Source organism: Pristiophorus japonicus, chromosome 13, assembly GCF_044704955.1.
Source record: "Pristiophorus japonicus isolate sPriJap1 chromosome 13, sPriJap1.hap1, whole genome shotgun sequence".
Lineage (NCBI taxonomy): Eukaryota > Metazoa > Chordata > Chondrichthyes > Pristiophoridae > Pristiophorus > Pristiophorus japonicus.
Genome location: NC_091989.1, coordinates 58,551,218 through 58,577,056, shown reverse-complemented (window position 1 = coordinate 58,577,056; position 25,839 = coordinate 58,551,218). Strand labels below are relative to the sequence as shown.

The 25,839-nt window shown below is 43.3% G+C and overlaps 1 protein-coding gene across 1 annotated transcript in view; it reads left to right on the top strand.

Annotated features, from left to right (window-relative positions):
- The window catches only part of ano2b (anoctamin 2b), a 131,616-nt gene extending 106,149 nt beyond the window's left edge, over positions 1-25,467 (top strand). The window contains exons 21-26 of the mRNA XM_070896662.1: positions 5,571-5,722; positions 8,686-8,838; positions 8,942-8,994; positions 10,638-10,816; positions 11,436-11,541; positions 25,186-25,467. Of these exons, the coding sequence (XP_070752763.1) occupies positions 5,571-5,722; positions 8,686-8,838; positions 8,942-8,994; positions 10,638-10,816; positions 11,436-11,541; positions 25,186-25,467 (925 nt within the window). The remainder of the gene's footprint in view (positions 1-5,570; positions 5,723-8,685; positions 8,839-8,941; positions 8,995-10,637; positions 10,817-11,435; positions 11,542-25,185) is intronic.
- The last annotated feature ends 372 nt before the right edge of the window (positions 25,468-25,839 follow it).

The following is a 25,839-nucleotide window of genomic DNA, read 5'->3' as shown; positions in this document are numbered from 1 at the left end:
GTTGCTCCTAAAAATCAGGAGCAAATCATGTGGAAACTTGGGGCCATGGTGTTGAATTTAAACTCATCCAAGGCTGATCCTGAGGAAAATTTTCCTCCAAGGGATGCCCTTGATTTACATTTGAACTCTTTACACTTCAGCTTATTTGTCTGCCTGACTCAGACTGAGATTTAAATTCTGACTTTCTCTTGGACTTGTTTCCAGTACATTTGATGTACGATATGCTACTGGTACTTTACTTGTATCAAACCTATCTGATGAGTCAGAAATAATCAAATCATTCCAACCTTCAACTCCTTCCATGTTTCTAGGTAAAATATGATCAATGTGAACAAACCTAACCTGTCCATGATCAAACATCTTGACCAAATATGTGCGAGGAGCACATTTCTTCACCACTCTGCCTAGTAACCGCTTTAACCATTTATGGTGATGGTTCTTCACTCTCACCTTCTGATTTAATTTCACATTCCTCTATTTTACTCTACCTCTATCATGATTCTCTTTCTGTCTTAATTGTTTTTCTTCTATGGACTGTGCCAAGTTTGGTTTTAACAATGAGAAGCTGGTTCGTGACTGTCGTTTGAGAAACAACTCTGCTGGTGTTCTACCAGTAGAGGAGTATTACGAGGAGTATTACGATATGTAATTAGAAAATTAGCCCATTTGTGGTTCAATGACAGCTGTCGTTTCTTTGGATTTGGATCCAACATCTGTTTGATGAGGGCACATTTTACAATTTGTACTGTACGCTCTGCTGCATCATTTGAAGCAAGGTGGTATGGTGGAACCTTGGTATGTTTCACACCATTTTTGCTCGTGAACTGTGCAAATTCTTCTGAACAAAATTGTGCTTCATTATCAGAAACAATTTCTTCTGGGAGGCAAAATGAAGAAAATAATCTTCGCAAAATATCTAATGTTTTACTTCTTGTTATTTTCCGCATTGGCAACACCTCGACCCACTTCGAATGGCTATCAATCACAATGAACAATTGTTGTCCTTCTAGCTCAGCAAAATCGATATGTAGCCTTTGCCACGCCCTTGGAGGCCATTTCCATGGCTGTAATGGGACTGATGGTAGTTTCTTGCTTACCAATTGACATGTCGTAAACTGACTGACGATGTACTCTATATCTTTATCTAGACCTGGCCACCATAAGTAACTGCATGCAAAACTCTTGGTCAAGCACATTCCCAGGTGCTGGTCATGAAGGTCTCCTAATAATTTGGACCTGAATTTATTTGGTATAACCACTCTTGCACCTCACATGATACAATCTTTATTGACTGATAATTCATTCCTAGGAATGAAGAATGGATGAATATCTTTGTCTGTTACCTGGTTTGGCCAGCCATTTGCGATGTAATCATACACTTTTGACATAACTGGGTCACGTTTGGTTGCTCTACCAATCTCTTCAGCTGTGACTGGCAGTTCATCAATGTATGAAAAATAGAATACTTTTTCCCTATCAGGTGTAACTCATGATGGGGAAGGCAATCTAGACATAACATCAGCATCAGCTGATCGTCTGTATTCAATATGTATATGCTGACAAAATCAAAGCCCATCTCTGCATTTGGGTTGCAGCTAATGTTGGAACTGGGGACTTTGGATGGAGGATTGCTGTCAAGGGCTTATGGTCCGTAACGATGGTAAACTTACGACCATACAAATATTTGTGGAACCTTCCCTTTCGATTTGCGCATAATTACGCTCACTGGTACTGAGAGTGCATGAAGCAAAAGCAATTTGTCTCTCCTCCCCACTACATAGTACATGAGAGATCACTGCCCCAAATCCATAAGGAGAGGCGTCACATGCTAGCTTGATCTCCCTAGATACGTCATAGTGAACTAACATGGTGCTCTCTATCAATTTGCTTTTACACTCCTCGAATGATGTGTCGCATTCTTCTGACCACTTTCCAATGGAGCTGTTTTTTCAATTGTTAATTCAATGGATGTAACACTGTAGCCAAATTTGGTAGGAACTTCCCATAATAGTTCAAAAAACCCAAAAATGATCGAGGTTCAGTGACATTCTTGGGAGTGGGTGCCTTTCTGATTGCATCCAGCGTTCCCTTAGTTGGATGTAAACCATCTTTGTCTACTCTGTACCCTAAGTACTCTACTGAGTTTTTAAATAACACACACTTGTGAGCAGTCACTGGTACTCTGTGCTTCTCTAGCTGTTTGAGTACTTCATTCAGTATGTTATTATGAATTTGCCTGTTTGGTGCTGAAATTAGTATGTCATCTAAATAACATACTACCCATTCAATACCTTGCAAAATCTGGTTCATCACCCTTTGGAATATGGCAAGGGCGGAAGACACTCCAAATGGTAGCCTATTAAATTGATATAGGCCTAGATGAGTATTTACAGTCAAGCATGACTTGGATTCCTCATCTAGTTCAAGTAGGCATTAGTAAGATCCAACTTTAAGAAGATCTGACCACGTGTCAGTGTTGTGAACAAATCTTCTACATTTGTCAATGTATTGGGGAGATTACCCTCGAGAAGCTGGTTTAAAGTTACTTTTTAATCACCACACAACCTTACCTTACCATCGGACATAGGTACAACAACAATTACATCGATCTATCTTAGAGATAATGTTCTCAGCCTATAGCCTTTAGAGTTCTTGCTCAACTTTCTCCTTGAGTGCATTTGGTACGGGACGTGGCTTGCAGTAAACTGGTCTAGCGTCCTTCTGTACCCTGACACTTGCCTTGAAGCCTTGGATCGGACTGCCTGTTTCATAGGACACCTTCGGATGATGTATAGCTCTAAAACCTCCATGCTATGTAGTCTCTGGGGATTTCTACTTATAGCTTTGAAAGTTGGTTTACCCTTCAGTCAGCATGCCTTCGCAAGATGCCCAGTTTTCCTGCAGAAGTAACACTCTGCCTTCACATATGGACAACTTTGAGCAATGTGTTGTCCCTGGCACCGATAGCATGACTTAAATGCTCTGTTACCCTTGCCAGTTGCTGAGACCTTGTGGCCCAACTGCCTTTTACTTTTAACCGGCAGGCGATTCACCTCGGTTGTCTGACGATTGGAAATGGTATGAAATTCTTGGGAATATTGGTCGGCCATATCCATTGACATAGCTGTCTGACAAGCTAAATCAAAAGTCAAGTTAGGAGTTGTCAATAACTTTCTTCTGATCGCATCATTTTTCATCCCACAAACAAAGCGGTCACGCAATGCTTGGTCCTGAAAGTTTCCGAAGTTACAGTGAATAGATAGCTTTTTTAATGCTACAATGTACAGGATACTTTTGACGGTTAACTGATCTTGTATTCCGAAATGATAACTTTCAGCAATTTCCAGGGGCTCAGGACTGTAGTGCTAATCTGCTTAAGTGATTTGTCCTTTGGCTTGACAGGCACAAGCACATTTTTCAGGGTTTCATACACCTCGGGCCCTGCTTCAGTTAAAAAAAATAGCCCGTTTTCTTTCCAACATCACCCCGTTATGGTTTTCATCATCGGTGATTTTAATGATATTTTTTGCGGTGAAAAACATTTGTAGCTGCTCCACATATGCTCCGAAACTTTCACAGTCTCGTTGAAACTCCCCCAAGTGCCCTATTATTCCCATAGACATGGCCATCTGGACTCTGGCAGTTCAGTGAAGTGTGCTTGTAATTTACCTTGCATTTTTAGCTGTTAATCCATACAGAGAAGCTCTCAAAGTCTCTCTGTCAGATGGCTGAATCATCCATCAACATAAATTGCAGCCTTGTTATCCGATTATCCCATTCTCATCGCCAAATTTTATGTTTTCAGTACAACATCACAAACATACACAGGCTCAAAGATGGCTGATAACTTCAGGAAGCCTAGTCAGATGACTCCCTCTTTATTGTTGTAAACAGCAATGGCTGCAGTGCCACAGTAGTCCACTGGTTGGAGCTATTTATATTACAGATTCCAAATGTAAAATCACTCATGGAATCAATCTGCTTCAGTACACTCTGCATATTCCAACAAACTCCACAAGCTAACATCGTTTCACTCTTGTTGCACTATTCACAGTGTTGCATTCTATATATAATCCATCCAAAGGCACAGACACTCTTTCTTGGGATGACTATTTATTCACCATACACACAGGTAACCAGTAATTACCACAGTGCCAACACATTCCTATGTCTGTGTTTGTATGAGATGCTTTGGATGAGTTTGAACCTTGCTCATATTTATATAGTTATCTTTGGAGTTTTTTTAAAAAACTTTGGACCAAGGTTTAAGATGGGTGATATTGAATTGACCGTCCATTATCCACCATGCCCAATTTTCCCTGCCATTGCAAATGATCTCTTTCAGCTTTCATGTGACAGGGAACATTAAAAACATGAGGGGGGAAGGTGAAGAGGAAAAGGTATGGCATGTCTATCCATTGAAAAACATTTGTGGGTCTTTACTATGAAGGAAAATAGGAATATTAGCAAAATAATGGCTTTGGCTTTGCTGTAATAATAACAGTGATATTACAGGGTAAATCTACCAGCAACTTCTGGCATCTGCACATGCTCAGTTATAATGCAGAAATCCAGAAGTTGCTGTCAGTGATACCCTGCTCCACCACAGGGTGTGCTGTTGCACTCTTCGCCGATAGACTCGGCATTAAAATCACTGTAATTACATGAACTTGGAACACTTGCCCACTAGTTCCGCTCTAAAGATGGCTGAAAAGGATAGGGCTGATAGATGTAGAAGTAAATTAGTTTTTAATGGTGTAATAAGTGATTATTGCTGCTGAACAACCTCTCTGGCCCTGAAAAATTAATTTTGCAAGTGTGGAGTCTCACTCCCACAGAAGAAAATTAATGTTGCAGATTTAACAATTTTTTAAGTTTTTCTGTATATTTTTTATCTCTCCCCTGTAATCCCATCTCAATCATTATTTTTCATGCTGTACATGATGTAAAGGTAATTTATATTTACAGTTTTTTACTTACTGGTTTGGACTCTGCATGTCTCAGTGAGGATATCTGATTGGTTGAAGAGCCTCGCTGTTGCTCGACCTGTTCACAGATGCTATAGATCCCCTGTATTGGGCGCTTCACTGAAACAGACCCTGGATTAGTGCAAATCTCTTCTGACAAAGCTACGAAAAGTCTGTGGGCAGTTGTGCGCGAGGTAAATGACAAAAGACGTTCCTTTGCCACTAAGAGCAACAATAATAATAATAATCAATTTATAAAGAGTGACAAAAGGATTAAAGACCCTTCACAACAACCTAAACTCAATAATTAGGAGAGTGTCTGCATAATTGCTGCAACCATTGAAAGGTGAAAATAGCAGACATTATTTGCTCTGTTCTGCTGAAGGCATTTTATACTCTGGACTGAAAGGAATTTCATTATAAAGTGCTATCATATTCCATTTCAATTTAAAACTGTTTTGATCATCAATGGAAAGTTTCAGATCTGAGTTGACAATTCTGCCACTTCAGATGTTGCTTATTTTAAGCATGATCTTGTTAATCAGCATGTCCCCGTTTCACGTCTTGGCTATGATATGATTAATTTGTTTTTTTTTCCTGCAGGAGAATGAAAAAGTTGTTCAGGAAACTGAAGGATGAAAGGGCTGAACCCAATGAATCGAATAATTCCAGTGCTACCAGACCACCTCAACAATGGGATTTAGATTATAATTTGGAGCCTTTTACTGGCCTGACCCCTGAATACATGGAGATGAGTAAGTAGATATAATATTAAATGTGTATCTTGCTTGTGTACTTTTAAATAGATAGCTTGAAATAAGATTTATCAAATCTAAGATATGGTAAGAATGCTTGTCTGCAAGATAAACCTGTTAAATGTCTGAAGGGTTGTAAATCTGTGGAATTTGCTGCCTCAGAGAGCTGAGGAAGCTGGATCATTGAATAAATTTAAAACAGAGATAGACAGTTTCTTAAACGATAAGGGAATAAGGGGTTATGGGGAGCGGGCAGGGAAGTGGACCTGAGTCCATGATCGGATCAGCCATGCTCGTATTAAATGGCGGAGTAAGCTCGAGGGGCCGAAAGGCCTACTCCTGCTCCTATTTCTTATGTTCTTATGTTCTAATGATTGTAGAAACGATTAAGATCTGCAATCAGGAAATGTGGCTGATTTCATTTTTTTTTACAAATAAATGAATAAAGAAGGAAATTAATGTCAATAAATTTATAGGCAATAAAGTCACAACTTTTTGAAATTGAGTTTAATTTAAGATACAAAATGAGGTCATTTAGGCTTATGCGATAGTATACAACAGCTGATAGTGAATTGGCAGCTCGTTTTACATATCTCTCAATTTTTATTCCCATTGGCTTCAAAGGATATAAAAATCGTGAGTGAGTTGTGTAATACGGTCTGCTGACTGTTTTACACAGTTGCACAAAGTCAGAATTACCCCCAAAGAATAAAATGGGGCACAAATTTATAAAATTGAAAAAAATTACATTTGAACATCAAAATAGACTGTGTCTCGTTTTCTAAAACATTTCTGCAACAAAATACTAAAATTGTGGGAAAATGATTTCTATTGCAATTCACCCACCTGTGTTTCATTCTAAGGCAGGCAAGTGACTTTGGTCTCTGGCTTCCACCATTGACACTTTGCCCCAGCTGTCAGAAGGCACAGGAGGAAGGTCCCTTCTGATTTTTCCTCCCCACCACCCCCCGCACTCACAAAGAAGATACACATTGCTTCTGCCCTGTAGCTCACCACAGCACTGCAGCTGAGGTCAGGAACTCAGTTTGATGAAGCCTAGTTCACAATTCTGTACCATCACGCTTTGATATTTCAGCATGCTGTAACAGCACTTGAACTATTTATTTTCCGCAGGGTGTATTAACCTTCAGGGCATGTGTGCTTTCAGCCTGTAGGAATATTGTTACAGGCCAATATTAACATGTTGGAGAATTATTTCAGGGTTTCTGTGGATTAGGATGTGAGTAGAGCTCCCAAATTAGATTTGTGTCTAATAGTGTATACTGTCAATATAAATTCTCCATCGGCTAATTGTTCTTTTGTACCTGGCGATCCCCATGTCACAATCAATGGTCTGTCAATGTAAATGATGTCAATGACTTGGAATATAGTTACTGTCTGCATTGAGAGCTGTAGTTAGCAATTTCCATATCTCGGGAGCCTACTGTCAGCAAGGGCAGTCATCGATGATGAGGTCCAGCACTGTCTTCAGTGTGCCAGTGCAGCCTTCAGTCACCTGAGGAAGAGAGTGTTTGAAGACCAGGGCCTCAAATCTGGCACCAAGCTTATGGTCTACAGGGCAGTAGTGATACACGCCCTCCTATATGGCTCGGAGACATGGACTATGTACAGCAGACACCTCAAAACGCCAGAGAAGTACCACCAGCATTGCCTCCGCAAGATCCATTGGCAGGATAGATGCACCAACGTCAGTATTCTCGCTCAGGCCAACATCCCCAGCATCGAAGCATTGATCACGCTCAATCAGCTTCGTGGGTGGGCCACATCGTCCACATGCCCGACATGAAACTCCCAAAACAAGTGCCCTTCTCGGAGCTTCGACATGGCAAGTGAGCCCAAGGTGGGCAGAGGAAACACTTCAAGGACACCCTCAAAGCCTCCTTGATAAAGTGCAACATCCCCACCGACACCTGGGAATCCCTGGCCCAAGACCGTCCAAAGTGGAGGAAGAGGATCTGGGAGGGCACTGAGCACCTCGAGTCTCATCACCGAGAGCATGCAGAAACCAAGCATAGACAGCAGAAGGAGTGTGCATCAACCCAGGCTCCCCACCCACCCTTTCTTTCAACCACTGTCTGCCCCACCTGTGACAGAGACTGTAGGTCTCGCAATGGACTCTTCAATCACCTGAGAACTCACTTTTAGTATGGAAACAAGTCATCATCGACTCTGAGGGACTGCCTATGATGATGATGATAAGTTAGCAATAAAATAAATTGACTCAGAAACTGATCAAAACCATCCCATCAGATTCACATCCTGTACAGGCTTGATTTGTTAATAGCAACTTGAATTTATGTAGGACTTTTAAGGGTTATTACCGCAATGGTCAATGTGATCTCCTGGACATATTACACCCACTTCGGGGGGGTCGGAAAGAAAGTTTCCAGAGATTTTTTATATTTTATTGGCCTTCTGTTTTTTGACACCCTTTGGAGATTACACAGCTGCTAGGGTGGGGGGGGGGGGGGGGGGAGTAGGAAGTGTCTAGTTATGACGCTTCAGGTATTGTGAGTGTAGGGCAGGCTTGATGGACGAATCATTTTCCTAACCATCATTTTCGTATGGCCGCATCCTCCATTCTCAGTGAAAAAGCTGCACTTGAAGGGAATGTGGATAGGTGATAAGACTAAAGCATTGTAGCTACAATTCTCGGACTTGTGCACCTTACTGGCCCGCTCCCCACTGGGAGAGTGCGATTGTGGAGTTAGCCTAGAATTCCATCACAGGGTCTGATGACGGTTATAAACCATTTAAGATTTGGTTTTGTGGATTGCAGTGTGATCCGATGCCTTTAATGAAATTGTTGTATTCATCTTTAGGTATCCATTATTCTCTGTGTAATCGCTCACCGGTTATCTATATACATACATATTCGAATTATATAGAGAAGTATGAATGTGTTCCTGTCGGCTGGATTTAATGAATGCTCTTTTCCCCAGTTGTTCAGTTCGGCTTTGTGACACTCTTTGTCGCATCCTTTCCCTTGGCTCCCTTGTTTGCTCTTCTGAACAACATCATTGAGATACGGCTGGATGCAAAGAAATTTGTTGCCGAGCTCCGTAGACCTGACGCGGTGCGTGCAAAAGACATAGGTACGTCAGTAACCAGAAAATATACATCGGAATTACTCGCTTAAAGTGGATTTGCATTGAATGTCTTGCATCTTTATTTAAATGTGCATTCTTTGTCCAATAGGAATTTGGTATAACATACTCTCTGGGATGGGAAAAGTCTCAATAGTCATCAATGTAAGTCAATACGCTTTCAGATACTGTCTCTAAATGTACAGGATTTTTATCTATAATGTACAGGATTTAGCCATAATTGAAGTGACAATTTGGAAAAGAAAATCAGATTTGTTACTATTTTTCTATTCTGTGACTGGAAAATTATTTCTTATTTTTTGTTTGCTTTTAGTAACCACTTGAATAGCAGTTTTAACTTTACAAGTTTAGAAAATTCAACTTTTTATTACAGTAATGATTAAAGCGGAACATTTTTTCAATTTTCTTTTGGTTTAACTTTTATCAAATTTAACACAGGCTTAACCTGTTCAGAGTTCATCAGTTTTCTGTATTACTTCTTGTGTTTTTTAAATTAAATTCTTCTATTATGTTATTAAACAACACCAACAACTTGTATTTATAAAGCACCTTTTACATAGTGAAACGTCCCAAGGTGCTTCTCAGGAGTATTATGAGATAAAAAATTTGACACCGAGCCGCAGAAGTAGAAATTAGTGCCGGTGATCAAAAGCTTGATCAAAGAGGTATGTTTTAAGGAGCGTCTTGAAGGAGGAAAGAGAGGTAGAGAGGCGGAAAGTTTTAGGCAGGGAGTTCCAGAGCTTAGGGCCCTGGCAGTTGAAGGCATGGCCACCGATGGTTGAGTGATAATAATCAGGGATGCTAAAGAGGGCAGAATTAGGGGAGCGCAGACATCCTGGGGGGTTGTGGGGCTGAAAGAGATTACAGAGATAGGGAGGGGCGAGGCCATGGTGGGATTTGAAAATAAGGATGCGAGTTTTGAAACGCCAAAAATACTCACTGAAATTGAGGAATGGGCTTTTCAAATCTACAGCAGTTATGATTAATAATCTGTATCCCTGAATCACTGAGGCAATTGTATATTTTGTTGATTTAACTCGTGCTACAAGGAATTTTTCACTTGAGAATGAAACATCAACAATTTGGCAGAGCTTGTTGTAAACTTCCTTGTTGAGAAGTAAAGTACATGTTATCCATTTCACATGGTTGAGAAATCCCAAGGCAGCTTGAGCTCTGGGAAGGCTTTTTTTAATGTGAGGTTAGGCACATGAGTCAGTTTGTAGGATGCACTTTTTCCCATTAGACAGTGACACTGATACTGCAAGGCAAAAGAAGAGCTTTGTTTGAAGCAGTAGAATGGCACAAATCCCAGGTTTTCCAGACAATCAGGCTCTGCAATAAACTTCTCAAGGTCCATAGCATTCACACATCATAATCCGAGACCATTAAACCAGTTTCACAGGAAACCAGAGGCCCCGTTAACAATAGAGGAAGAGTTTGTACTTTACAGGAACAAATTTTCAAAAGCTGTCAAATATTAAACACGTACCGTTGAAATCTATATTCTGTAACTAATTTATGTGTTGTGACTTGTATCTGCGAGGCCAAGATTCAATTTAAAATGACTTTTATGGCTGATACCAGAAATAATTGAGAAGCTACTGTATTGGTGCTAATTACAGACTGGAATTTATTCCGACATTAATGGACTATTGCTTCATATGTTCACATGGCAATTCCCTGTCCATTATTTAGCGGGGACATTATCCCAATTTATTTGAACAGTGGAATTAATCTCACCTATGTTTATTTCCAGTGTTAATACATCTTCCTTATTTGTCATCCAGGCATTTGTAATTGCCATTACATCAGACTTCATCCCGCGCCTTGTTTACCAATACATGTACAGTGACGATGGCAGTATGCATGGGTTTGTGAATCATACCATGTCATACTTCAATATCAGTGAATTTCTACAGGGCACACAGCCACAATCATCACATTTCATCAATATTAAAGTCTGCAGGTAATTATATCTTCAGATCTTGCTGCTGCTCGATTACTGTCTGTCACCTTTCTACAATAAAGGCTGTTTAGCTGGTGGTGATCAAGTAATTATAGTCCTGTTTTTCTTTACTAGTGCAGAAAAATGGGATCCTCACTTAGTTGGCAAAAGATATGCTTCTGTGTAATATGTTAGATGCAACTGAACTATAGAAATATTTCTCTGACCAAATGATCTGGTTGTAATCCATGACCCAAATTGCTAATGACAGGTCTCTTACCAAAACACAGAGAGATTTAAAACAAGCTGGACGCAGAGAGGCATCAGCTTGCACAGCTGGGAGTAAGACCACATGTGGTACAGTATATGGTCTTGTTGAGCACTACTTGTGGTTTGCTCTCTGTGACTCGATTGTTTACAGCTGCAGAGTCCGATTCTAGCAAACAACTACACATTTGGGGTTATTTTAAGAAGCATTTTTCTGAAACCTGATATGATTTGGGAAGTTTCCTTTTTCACTACATATCATGTTATTGAAACTCAGCTGAGCTAATTGGCAATATCTTTACCTCCTGCCTTCCCTCACCCCCACCCCATCCCCCCCCCCCCACCCTCCCCTCACCCTGGCACAACACCATAGGTACAAGGATTACAGAGAACCACCATGGTCAGATCATGCCTATGACTACTCCAAGCAGTATTGGGCTATTTTGGCTGCACGCTTGACATTTGTTATCGTCTTCCAGGTAAGTGATGGGAATGAATGTTTCAAATTGGTAAGAGGAGCAATATCTGTTAAGAAATCAATAACAAAGAGTTGAAATTAAAATGTACTTTGAAAGGATCGAGTCCTTAGACATATCAGAGCATAGATCAAAAATACTGGCTGATTGGAAGTTAAAACACAACTCTGGTGAGTGATGGAAGAGTCAGAAATTGTAAAGTTGAAACACAGCAGCAGTGTAACAACAGGGCAGATCACTTTGAAAACAAAAGAGAGATACATTGGATTACTCCAACATTAATCAGCAACATCAGCATATGCCATTGTAACAGATGCACATTATTCCACTACTGAGGGCACGCTATACTATGGAGACAAGCTCTGTCGGGTCACCGCCTGAGTGCTGATTTTACCGCCAGGCATTAGGCGCAGGCTCAAACGACCAAAATTCAGTTTTTATGCCCAAAGATGAGAGAGCAGTGCTAAAAAGTGGCATTGCACACTCCTCCCTGGGCGGGAGCTCAGGAGGCCGACTGAATTTTGCAATGGGAGCCTGCCGCCATACTGGTGGAAAATGGGAAGAAAAGGGAAGAAAGAAAAAAATCCTCTAAACTTTTCCGACTCACACAGAAACTTCCCCACTGTTACAACTAATGAAAAAATGAAGAAATAAAGAAAGAAAAAAAATTACCTTGCTCTCTAGGCAATTCCGCCCGAGTTCCGCCGTTTAACCTCCACTTTTTTCAGGCGGTACGGCCACCTGCTGGTACGGCAGCTGTACAAAGCAAATATCGCGACGGAGCTGGATGACGTTACCACGCGGGTGGCGCTGACTGGTGCAGCATTGCCTCTTGGCGCCTCTGCCAAAGAGCCGACTCAATTTCAGCCGGGGTGTGGACGCCGCTTAACGACGACGGGAGGCCTTTGCCGCCCGTTAGCCGCTTCCCGCACACGGTAACGGGTGGCATACACAACCAAATTTTGACCCCTCTATCTCTCCATGGTGCCCAGGACCCAACCTTTTAAGAGCAGTGATTAAAGGTACAGTTCCATCTTTCTATTGTGCCTCCAACAGGAACTGGAGGGCTCTGGAGGGACACTAACAAGGGCCAAAGACTGAGATGAGTAGAATTGTCTTCACTCATAAGGTTGTGAATCTTTTGGAATTATTTACCCCAGAGGGCTGTGGATGTGCAGTCAATGAGTACATTCAAGACTCAGATGATGGATTTTTGGGCAATAAGGGAATCAAGAGATATGGGGGTAGAGCAGGAAAGTGGAGTTGATGTGGAAGTTCAGCCATGATCTTATTGAATAACGAAGCAGGCTGAAAGGGCCGTGTGGCCAACTCTTACTGCTATTTCTTATGTTCTTATATTCTCTGCTGTTGGCACTGCGACTTGCTGTCATCATTTTATATTCCAAATTGATCAATCCTCAAAGATCAGATAGTTTTAGCAAAGATCGACGTGAATGAGAAAGATTATGGGCTGAGCTTTCCGCTGCTGGCCCCCTCCCAGAGGGACGGAATGGCGACGGTGAGCTCTTCTGGGTGGGTGGCCAGCTTCCAGCGCACCGCCGGGGTTTTCGGGGCGGGTTTCGGCAGGGTACGGAACATCACCGCCTGGAAGAGGCGAGCCGGTGTGCAACGCCCCTGGTTGTGACACCGGGTTGATTTTTGCCTCCTGCTCAACCTGTAGAGCACCGTGCTGGGACCGCCTGTGAAAATGGGCGATCAAAGCTGTAGCAGCTGCAGAGAGGTAATGTTGACCTCAGGTAAATGTGATTGTTTGCGATTTATGTTGTGGTGGCGTGAGGTATTCTTGGGGAATGTTTTTGGTGGGTTTTTTTCACGTTTATTTTTCTCCCCAGGCCTCCCTTAGAGTGCTCCGTGCTGGCTCTTTATCTCGGGATTTTCCCATGCTCAGCCGGCCTAGCGCCCTAAGAGAGTTATGCAACACCTCCCTTAGCACTCCACTTCACACTCAGGGCTCAGCTGCCCAATTTTGCTGACTGAGGCGCAAACATTTCCCAGGCGGTATCAGGACCTCTCCACTGCCATTAACGCCCAAAATCCTAAAAGCTGAAAATCCAGCCCAAAGGATTGAAGTCAAAACTGGATGCGATGTTTTGGGTGAGTCAGCGTTCTATGGCATACTAGGTTTGTGTTAGCATTCAGCTTTGCCTTGTGTCAAAAGAGGCTCAGTGTGGTAACCTTCCTTCCCCAATATGTGATCTGAACATCAGTGCTAATCCAATCGGTTCATCCAGTGGTATTCCCAGACACGGGTCAGAGCTATGCCGCATAGATCCAATAATGCTGCCTTTTGATGATTTCCTTGCATGCATTGGAATTTATTGGGAATGATACAAAAATGTGCTGTTAATATTGAGTAAAATATTAAATATACATTTTTTTAAAAGGATGTAAAAAGATATTTTTTTACATTCTGTCAGGTACCCTTCCACTGTATTACAACAGGACACCATATGGCAGAAAGAGACAATCCCTCATTCTCTCCTGACCCAAATTTATTGCCTCCACATTTGTCAAGACACCCTGTCCCAGCATGTTGCACGGGCGGTTCCTGATCTGTGACATTTCATTGGCGATGGGAATATTACGAGTGATAGATGAATGCAGCAATGGCCGTTTTGATATGTTACTGGATGGCTGGCACTGAGCTTTATGATGGAGTAAATGACATGGAAAGACATGGACTGGATTTTCGGTTCTGGTCATTTCGGGGCAGTAATGGTGGCGGGCCAGTAAAATTTGCGCCCGGGAACAGTTTATGCCTCAGTCAGCAAAATGTATCAGCTGAGTGTGGGGCGGAGTGTGGAGGCGTTACACACCTCTTTTAGGGCGCAAGGCCGGCTGAGCAACTGAAAATCCATTGCTAAAGAGCCGGCCTCGGAGCGCCCTAAGAGAGGCTTCTGTGGAAAAAAAATTGCATCTAAAAACACAACAAACATTCCACATAACTTAAAACACCCCACAATAAGCTCCATCACAAAAATAAAACCAAACAAAGCAATCAAACTTACCTCATTCATCAAGTCCATCACTCACCACCGCTAGGACAGCTCTGACTGCCTGGAAAACCAGGTGGTCCCACCACGGCGCATTATGGGGTGCTATAGGGTGAGCGCACAACAGATTTCACCGCACAGTTGAAACCGAAGGCCTTGTAAGCCGGCTCGACACTCCCAGGCGGTGCTGCTCTGTGTCCCGGGGAAACCAGCAGTCAATCATCGAAATCATAGCACAGAAAGAGGTCATCTAGCTTATTCATCATCATCATAGGCAGTCCCTCAGAGTCGAGGAAGACTCGCTTCCACTCTAAAAGTCAGTTCTCAGATAACTGAAGAGTACAATGCAGGACCTACAGTCTCTTGTCACAGGTGGGACAGACAGTGGTTGAAGGAAAGGGTGGGTGGGGAGCCTGGGTTGACGTACGCTCCTTCCGCTGTCTACGCTTGGTTTCTGCATGCTCTCGGTGATGGGACTCGAGGTGCTCAATGCCCTCCCGATGCTCTTCCTCCACTTTGGGCGGTCGTGGGCCAGGGATTCCCAGGTGTTGGTGGGGATGTTGCACTTTATCAAGAGGTTTTGAGGGTGTCCTTGAAACGTTTCCTCTGCCCACCTGGGGCTCGCTTGCCGTGTCGAAGCTCCGAGTAGAGCGCTTGCTTTGGGAGTCTCGTGTCAGGCATGCGGACAATGTGGCCCACCCATCATCATCATCATAGGCAGTCCCTCGGGATCAAGGAAGACTTGCTTCCACTCTTAAAATGAGTCCTTAGGTGGCTGAACGGTCCAATATGAGAGCCACAGTCTCTGTGACAGGTGGGACAGGTAGTCATTGAGGAAAGGGGTGAGTAGGACTGGTTTGCTGCAAGCTCTTACCGCTGCCTGCGCTTGATTTCTGCATGATCTCGGCGATGAAACTCGAGGTGCTCAGTGCCCTCCCAGATGCACTTCCTCCACTTAGGGCGGGTCTTTGGCCAGGGATTCCCAGGTGTCAGTGGGGATGTTGCACTTTATTAGGGAGGCTTTGAGGGTGTCCTTGAAACATTTCCTCTGCCCACCTTTGGCTCATTTGCCATGAAGGAATTTCGAGTAGAGCGCTTGCTTTGGGAGTCTCGTGTCTTGTATGCGAACAATGTGGCCTGCCCAGCAGAGCTGATCAAGTGTGGTCAGTGTTTCAATGTTGGGGATGTTGGCTTGGTTGAGGAAGCTAATGCTGGTGCGACTGTCCTACCAGAGGATTTGTAGGATCTTGCAGAGACATCGTTGGTGGTATTTCTCCAGCGACTTAAGGTGTCTACTATACATGGTCCATGTTTCTGAGCCATACAGGAGGGCGGGTATTACTCCAGCCCTGTAGACCATGAGCTTGGTGACAGTTTTGAGGACCTGGTTTTCAAACACTCTTTTCCTCAGGTGGCCGAAGGCTGCACTGGCGCACTGGAGGTGGTGTTGAATCTTGTCGTCAATGTCTGCTCTTGTTGATAAGAGGCTCCCGAGGTATGGAAAATGGTCCACGTTGTCCAGGGCCACGCTGTAGATCTTGATGACTGGGAGGCAGTGCTGTGCGGCGAGGACAGGCTGGTGGAGGACCTTTGTCTTACGGATGTTTAGTGTAAGGCCCATGCTTTCGTATGCCTCAGTAAATACGTCGACTATATCCTGAAGTGCAGCCTCTGTATGTGCGCAGACACATGCGTCGTCTGCATACTGTAGCTCGACGACAGAGGTTGGGGTGGTCTTGGATCTGGCCTGGAGACGACGAAGGTTGAACAGGTTCCCACTGGTTCTGTAATTTAGGTCCACTCCAGCGGGGAGCTTGTTGACTGTGAGGTGGAGCATGGCAGCGAGAAAGATTGAGAAGAGGGTTGGGGCGATGACGCAGTTTGTTTGACCCCGGTCCGGACGTGGATTTGGTTTGTAATGAATCCGTTGGTAAGGATCACGGCTTGCATGTCATCATGAAGCAGGTGAAGGATGGTGACGAACTTTTGGGGGCATCCGAAACGGAGGAGGAAGCTCCATAGACCCTCGCAGTTGACAGTGTCAAAGGCCTTTGTAAGGTCGAAGAAGGCCATGTATCAGGGCTGACGCTGTGCTCTGCATTTTTTGTGCAGCTGTTGCGCTGCAAGAATCATGTCCGTTGTGCCCCGTAGGGGACGAAATCCGCACTGCGACTCCGGGAGGAGCTCCTCGACCACAGAGAGAAGACGGTTGACAAGGACTCTAGCGACCACTTTCCCAGTGGCTGATAACAGGGAGATTCCTCTGTAATTGCCGCAGTTGGACTTGTCCCCTTTTTTAAAGATGGTCGCGATCACTGCATCTCTGAGATCTCCCGGCATGCTCTCCTCGCTCCAGATGAGAGCGATGAGGTCATGTATTCACACCAACAGTGCCTCTCCGTCATACTTCAGTGCCTCAGCAAGGATTCCATTCGCTCCCGTAACCTTATTGTTTTTAAGCTGTCTTATGGCTTTTTCTACCTCATGCAGTGTTGGGGTTTTACTGAGGTGGTGGCGGGTAGCATGCTGCGGGATGGAGTCGAGAACACTCGAGTCAAAGGCAGAGTCTTCGTTGAGGAGATCTTCGAAGTGCCCCTTCCAGTGGGCCCTGACTGCCTCAGTGTCCTTGATGAGTGTTTCCCCGATCTTGGCCAGCAGTGGGGTGGAGCCTTGGGTGTTTGGACCATAGGTGGCCTTGCATGTGATGAAGAATCCTCACACATCATGGTTGTCGGCCAGCTGCTGTATCTCCTGTGCTTTCTCCATCCACCACCTCTTTGTTTTTGGCACGCGCCGCTTTTTTGGCCTAAATTTTAAAAATCCAAGTTTCCCCAAAGATTGTGCACGAGCGTAACTCAGTTAGTTACAATTTTTTTAGGTTTGTTTTTTTTTGTGTCATGGGAACATGTTTGCGTCAATTTTTCACAATTATGCAAGTTTGGCCAACTTACTAGGAAGGCGTATGTGACCACTCCCGAAAAATCTTCTGGGCACTTAATAAAAACCAGCGCACATCAAAAAATCGGCGCAGAAAGACACCATTGTTTTTAGACAAAGTTTTGGAGGGAGTCAAGAACAGATAAATATGCATCATCATGCTTAAATTTTTAAAACTTAAAATGCAGAAAATGGAAGTTTCATGGAATTCTTTAAGTTTTGTTTCTTTTTCAAAAGTGCCATGCCACCACCGCATGTCTCCAAACTGGGCTCAAGCGTCGGAGCGTCGGCCGGCAGAATTGATCCCTCACCTGGACAAAGGGACCCGAGGCTCGTCTTGAAAAGAAGCCCGGTGGGGGGTGGCTGTGGGATGTTGTGGAAGGCGAACTGAAGGCATGAGATGCCTACAACACGCATCAAATGAAGCCCGGGAGGGTGGGGGGTTCCCGATCATTGCGCTTGCTCAGACCTGGGTATGGTCCATACTAGGATGTCAACCTTGGGGAGAGAGAGAGCAAGGAACCTTGTCCAGCTGTTTTAAGATTCTTGCAAAGGTAAAATTTAATCATGGGAGCAATACTGACAATGCCATACCTTGTGCAAACCTTCTGCATGATGGTGCTGCAGAGGAAACAATCGATTCAATGTTTTTGCATGAGGAACCTCAGAGTACGTAGGGTGATGAGCAGGAGGCCTTACCCCCATCGGGTATATCGAGACAGGCATTTGTACCTGCACCTGAGTGAGAAGGCTGCATTTCCGCAAAGAAGTTGTAACTGAGATCTGTGAGTTGGTCAAAGCAGACCTGCAACCTAGAAGCATCAGGAGGACTGCTTTCTCAGTTGAAGTAAAGGTTACAGCTGCACTTTCATTCTGTGCATCTGGATCGTTCCAGGCCACAACTGGGGATGTGTGCGCCATTTCTCAACATGCAACACATATCTGCATTCGGCAGGTGACTGCTGCACTATATGCCCAGAGGAATGACTACACAAAATTCCCCATGACCACTCAGGCAATGAGTGAAAGGGCTGTGGCTTCTCAAGGATTGCTGGCTTCCCAAAGGTACAGGGCTGCATTGATTGTACCCACATCGCCTTGCGAGAACCTTTGGAGGATTCCATGATGTATAGGAACAGAAAAGGCTTCCACTCCGTTAGTGTGCAACTCATGTGTGACATCATGCATCGCATCATGTCAGTTGATGCAAGATACCCTGGGAGCGCCCATGATGTGTTCATCCTACGCGAGAGCGCTATATCTGCCATGTTTCAGCAACAGCCAGAATGGCAGAGCTGATTACTGGGAGACAAAGGGTACGGCTTCGCCTCTGGCTCATGACGCCCCTACGCATAACCCGGACAGAAGCTGACCGGGAATGCAACATGTCGTACATTGCGACATGCAGTATAATAGAGAGGACCATTGGAATGAATGTCCACCAGACTGATTCCTGGGATGAGGAGGATTGTCCTATGAGGAGAGATTGAGTAGACTAGGCCTATATTCTCTAGAGTTTAGAAGAATGAGAGGTGATCTAATTGAAACATACAAAATTTTTACAGGGCTTGACAGGGTAGATCTGGGTGGATATTTCCCCTGGCTGGGGAGTTTAGAACTAGGGGTCACAGTCTCAGAATAAGGGGTCGACCAGTTAGAACTGTGATGAGGAGAAATTTCTTCACTCAAAGGGTTGTGGATTTTTGGGATTCTCTACCCCAGAGGGTTGTGGATGTTCAGTCACTGAGTGTATTCAAGGCAGAGATCGATAGATTTTTGGATAATAGGGGAATTAACGCGTTTTGGAATAGTGTGGGAACGTGGGGTTGAGGTATAAGATCAACCATGATCTTATTGAAAGGCAGAGCAGACTCGAAGGGCCGAATGGCCTATTCCTGCTCGTCTTTCTTATATTCTTAATTTTAGCTCTAAATCATTGGAGAATGCTTTTGGTGGCAGTTGGCAGGTATATAACAACAAATTTCACATTCATTGTGATACAATCTGTCAAAAAAACATTCAACATTTATTTTATTATCTCTCAAAAGATTCTCACAGAAAAAGGAAGCGATCACCTCCTTAACAAAAGCTTTCACACTTCTTTCAGTGGCCATGTTGGTTCTCATGACCCCACTATTTACCCCTAAAAGTTTCATTTGTAACATTTGCACGTTTAAAAAAATCAACAATTTTGAAAAAAAGACACAATACTTTAACAAAAACATATCCAGTTTATAACAGGAGATAGACTCGAGGTCCCGCCATTCACTAAGGTCCCAGTGCCCTTTGACCTCACCATTATTGGCTCATACTTCCAGCAATTTGCAGCGCAAACATTTTTCAAGCTGAAGGTTGAGGAAAGAAATCTAACAAAACAGTGCACGCTGCAAGATGCCCCACTCCACCAAATTCTCTGCCGGTATTTTATGCAAGTTATGGGAGAAGACAGAATTCATTATCTGTGATTCCTGGTGTCATTAGAGAGCCATTGGGCAGATGAAATTCCAATTGATGTTTGTTTTTGGCTTCGGCCAAGTAAATGACTCACCAAACAGTCAGGGACTGCTGTTCATTGTATCTTCCCAACTGGTACATCTGATTAATAACATGATTGTGTGCCTAGTGGCTAAGGATTGCCTTAATCTATGGCCATCTCCAAAGAAGCCTGCTTTCTGCTTCAAAGGAATCCAAACTATATCCTAGGAGGTTTAGTCCTTTGTTTGTTTGCCAGTTGCTATGTTAAGGCAATGTGAGGTGCTCCATAGAACTGCAACAATTTCATTATATGTGTCAAAGTTTCAGTTTTAAGATTTTGAAATGGAATAAGATCTCGAGCCTTTGTTGTTTTCAAGACAATCTAAAGTATTATGTAAGCCAAGCACTGTATTGATTGTTAGCAGCATTCTTTTGTTTCTGTGTAATCATATTCCTTATAAATAAATATGACTTAGTTTTACCCTGAATGTTACAATCCAGTAGTGTGGTGCTCTCCACCTTTCAGGGTGCACATGAGAAGTGATGGACAGGCCACACAATCTATGGTGTGGAAGACAACAGCAACAACTTGTATTTATATAGCACCTTTAACATAGTGAGACATCCCAAGGCACTTCACAGAAGTATTATGAGACCCAAAATTTGACACCGAGCCGCATAAGGGGAAATTAGGGCAGGTGACCAAAAGCTTGGTCAAAGAGGTAGGTTTTAAGGAGTGGGTAATTATTCATCCTCCAGTGGCACACCGATTAGATCATAGAAGATGTGGGCCTACTTATTGATGTTGATGAGGAGAGCTGGAAGACGGTGCAAACTGTATCCGGGAAAAAAACGGGACTTCTTGGGCATTAGCTTTGGCAAATCTGGCCGGTTTATACTGGAGCTGTGACTGACCGCGTCAGACCTGCACTCTGGGAATCTATAGCACAACTATTGCCCTGGAACTAATATAACGGCAGCTTTTGAAAGAGGTCGCAGTGTCTAGGAAAGCTCTGCCCGAGTGAGTGATAGTGAAACTAGTTTAAAATCCGCATAGAGGAGCTAGAGTGCCTCAGCTTCTTCCTCTGAAGAAAACCTCGCCTGTTCTCAGTACTGTTGTAACCACCTTGCAATGTGCCGTTCTTGAAGTGGTTTTGTAATATAATACAGCAACATTGGGCATTTTAGGAACAGGAAGAGGCCATTTGGCCCGGCAAGATGTTACAAGATGTTCGGTACAAGGAGGAGTTTCACAACAGTTAACAACAGTCAAATTAAAAACAGATGAGTTTGAAATTTGGTTGAGCGTTGACGTGATAGAAAAATAACTTTTGACCATTTTCCATTTGCTTTCTATTTACAGAATTTTAAGAAATGTTACTCTAATATCAACTGATTGTGGTTAGCTGCTAGTTTTAATAATTAGCAGCTAATGAGTCTTCTCTGCTTGGCTTGACTCAATTGTCCTTCAGTCCTGTCCCATCCTCTGGTTGCTCATGAAGTTATGCTCAATTTTCAGCAGAGGAACTATCACAGCAAAGTGACTATTGATTAGAGCTTAAAGGGCACATTAATCAATAGGCTTCCACTATATTTTAAAGATCTAATTGTAGAGTGACAACTGCATTTATTATATAGCCCTTGTTCTAGCTCAGACATCACAGAGTCCATAGATGCCAGTGCTTTATTTCCTTCAAGTGCCTTACAAAATATTTACAGAAATGTTTTTGTAAAGGTAGAATCAAATCAATCTGTGCAGTGTATTGGAGCAATAACAAAGGTTTAGTGTGGATTTACAAGTCTCAGAGCAGGGATCAGAGAGGATATAATTATGACAACAGACTTAAAGAGTCGGGAGTAGTTTTCATCTTCACGATTTGGGTGGTAAACTGTTAGAGCGGATCGCCTACCCTTTGTACAACCACCCGATCTGCTCCAGCAATTTATCGCACAAATGATGAAGGCTAGAATTACCCCCTAGGACTATAGTTACTGGAGCAAGGTATGCTAAGAGGGTAATAGAGGTGTTCAAACGTAGAAGAGGGTTTAAGCGAGAAAATCATGAAAGATTATTTTCACTGGTCAGTGAATCAGTAACAAGAGGGCCGAGACTGAGGATTAGTACAAAAAGCATAATGAGGGAGGTTGGATTATATTACTGCAAAGGGTTTATTACAGCATGGAATACAAGCGCCTATCAATCAATCACTAATTCTGCAATTCCATTCTCCCAGCAAAGAAGTTGGCCTCGAGGGGAGCACAGGTCACAGATAGGGCTGAAAGATTGTAACCTTCGATTCTCTGAGCCACACTTCCTGTGTGTGCAGCTTTTCAGTGAGAGTATCAGACTCTGGAATTAGTGCTTGGAAAGAGATGTGAAGAGGAAACATATCAAATGGGGAAAGAATGTGGAATTGGGATTATAGGAGAGAGTTTGGGTGTAGAAGTCACAATAGCATAGGCTTGATGGGCTGATGCCTTCCTTCTACGCTAAGATTTCTATGATTCTGCAATTTTATGAAACTAATATTAGGCCAGTGGGAGCACAGCACATTGTAACTAAGGACAGACAACTTGATTCAAACCTGCAGTCTTATCCTTCAGTCAGCCTGCCTGTCCTTAATTACAGCTCAATTACTTCTACTTTCCATTACTGCTGATTATTCCTGATGGTTATTTCAGGCTGCAGTTGATTTCATAAAGAATGCAGCCGACCATCTGATACATTTTGAAGGTTGAAGCAGTACTTGTGGAAGGAGAATATTCGTTCCTAGAAGAATAAATGTGATTAATGTTTCACAAGATATCCTTGCATGTTCTGTGTCAGTGGTTCAGATAACTGTAAGCAGTTGATAGTCTGTAAAGCAATGTTCGTCTGTGAATGATGGTGGCACTTTGGCACAGAGCACTGGTAGGGCAGCATACAAAGTGGGAGAAACGACTTCCTTGTTCCCCCAATCTGCGTACTAACGCTTCCATTTTCCAAGCCAGACACAGATACTTGCTTACCGTCTCACAATCTGCTCTCTTTATGCTCTCTCTTGACCCCGCACCCATTTGTTCACACCTGCCCAGGAAGCTAGAGGCACAACTCTGATTAACTACTGTTTATCTCAAAGGGCGGGGAAGTCGGATGCTTTGAGAAAACCGTTCGGGCTGGCAATCCTCATACCAGCATCTGGAGCTCGTTCAGCATTCTGGTATTTAAAATTGAACAACCTGGCTTTAATTTCACTGAATGCTCCTATTTCAATTGATTCAACCTGCACGTAGCCTTTATTTGTGAACGCAAGTTCCGTGCTTCCGTGTCCGAAAGCGCTCATGTTACTGATCTGGGCTTGTCGCACACTTGCTGCTAGATGGTGTATGGTCAAGAGCGTGAGCCAGGGCCATGGTGGATTAGGAAAACCCGGCAACAAAGCAAGGCGAGGAGTAAGTTGCCCCAGCGAAGACTGTCCATAAGTAAAAGTTGGAGGTGAAGAGTTTGAGAAAGAAAAGCAAGTGGGGTGGTTTTCATTATGTCCTGTTGGATGATTCCTGGCCACATGATGTTGATTGTGTTGCCTGGGTAACTAGCAAACTCATTGGTCATTGGGAATGAAGAACCGAACCTTCCCTGATTCCGTTCCTGTATATTTATGCTACTGGGTTCAACCATGGGAAGATGTACACTTGCAGCCGCTCCCTGATTGGTGAGTAGTTATTAAATCCACCGGTGAATGCGCAGCTCTAAGAACAGGCCATTCCAGATGTGCGCAATAAGAATAAACAGTGACATCAAAAGTTTGATCACAGCAGACAGGGGTGCTGCAGAAGGTAAGACAACCTTCATAGGCTGGGCAGCAAGGACTCGTGAGCGTAGTCTAGACACCTCTGAAGTAGATTTGGCAGAAAGAAGGGAATAAGATAAATATTAAAGGGTGGGGGTGAGATCAAATATCAGCAATAGGTGTGGCTGCAGGTGTGCACTGCACCTCAGTCCTGCTTCCACAATGCTGCATGCAAGTAAGCAGCTGTGTAAAGTGATAGGGCACAGATTCTGGTCCAAAGATCTCCCTGTGAAAAACACCGTCAACAGCAAATGGAAATGGGAGTTTAGAGGAAAACTGAGCATAGAATCACGCTGGTCAGTTCTTGTGTACCTTCTACCAGGTGAATGGGAACTTTGCAGCATGTTGCCTGCTCATCAAGGGTATGGCCAGGAATTTCAACATTATTGAATCCATTTAAAAGGCAGTACATGGATTAACGGTAAGTCAATCAAGGGTTTCCAGTCCTCACACGATCATTTTGAACATGAAAGCGAAGTGTAGTCAATAAGAGTCAGGAGTATGTCCTACCTAATAGTACTGCAGTGTCCCTGGGATCAAAGGGAAATCCCTCTATGAATTTGAGCTAAGCTGGCCAAATAAGCTGGAGCTATGAGACACAGTGATAGATACAACCCCTTAAAATGGGCACATATATCACATTTTCCTCCTGTATTACTAAAGGTTGATATATTATTGATTTTAAGAAGATAGGACAGTACTATTGTATCCAATTCTGGGCACCACACTTTAGGAAGGATATCAAGCCCTTGGAGCTGGTGCGGAGGAAATTTAAACGGAATGAAGGCTTTCAGTTATGTGGAGAGACTCGGGAAGCTGGGATTATTCTCCTTAGGACAGAGACAGTTAAGGGGAGATTTAATAGATGTGTTCAAAATTATGGGAAGGTGTTTGATAAAGTAAATAAGGGGAAATTGTTTCCACCGGCAGGACATCAAAGGACACAGATTTAAGATAATTAGCAAAAGAACCAGAGGGAAGATGTGGAGAATTTTTTTTTAACACAGCAAGTTATGATCTGTAATGTAGTGCTTTAAAGGGCGGTGGAAACCGAGTCAATAGTAACATTCAAAAAGGAATTGGATGTATACTTGAAAAGGAAAAATTGCAGGGCTATGGGAAAAGAGCAAGGAATTGGGACTAATTGGATCGCTCTTTCAAAGAGCTGACATGATAGGCCAAATGACCTCCTTCCATTCTGTAAGATTCTCTTCTCTAGCACTTTAATGGATAGCATTCTGCCCTCAGTAATTTACTGTACTATGCAAAATACAAATGAAAACTATTCTCTTACCACTTCTCTGTCGTTTTATGTGAGGCACAGAGAGGAGCTGTGAGCCTATCACACATGAACCTTGTCATCATTCTGTGTTCTATTTGTTACATTTCAGAATCTGGTGATGTTCTTAAGTGAGGTACTTGATTGGCTGATACCCGATATTCCCAAGGACGTCAGCGTACGAATGAAGAAGGAGAAAACCTTGCTCGTCGATGTGTTCCTGAAGGAAGAGCAGGAGAAGGTTCATCTGATCGAAAGCTTTCTAGTGCGGGACAGGCAGAAGCACAAGCCCATGAAGGAAGTGCAGAGGGCCCAAACGGCCAGCTTCTCTCAGATCACCAGAAGTCAGCGGAGCAGCTTCACGTCATGTAGCTCACAGCACACAGATGTCTGAGCTCGCAAAGCTCCAGAGGACTAACCACATGTGCCCTTGTCACTAGGAGGAGCAAACCTAAAGCTTGCTGCTTGAAAGAAGCTGCAATTAATAATGTTCTTACCCAGATAATAAAGGAAATATGAGCTACAATGTATACAAGCAGGACTGCAAAACCACAGAGAGCAAAAAACAAGTTTGTACTGCGATGCAACTGCAGATTCACTTGCACTTTTCTGTAAAGAGCGGGCGATTTTCTGGGTTAAAACCTGCTTGGAAAGTAACGTGTAGGTATCAATGTAGCAGGAAGTCATCTACTGAATGTGGCAGAGAGATCAGAAAGGGACCTACTGGAAGCTTGATATGACTTAGGTTTAGTTGAGCTCAGTCATG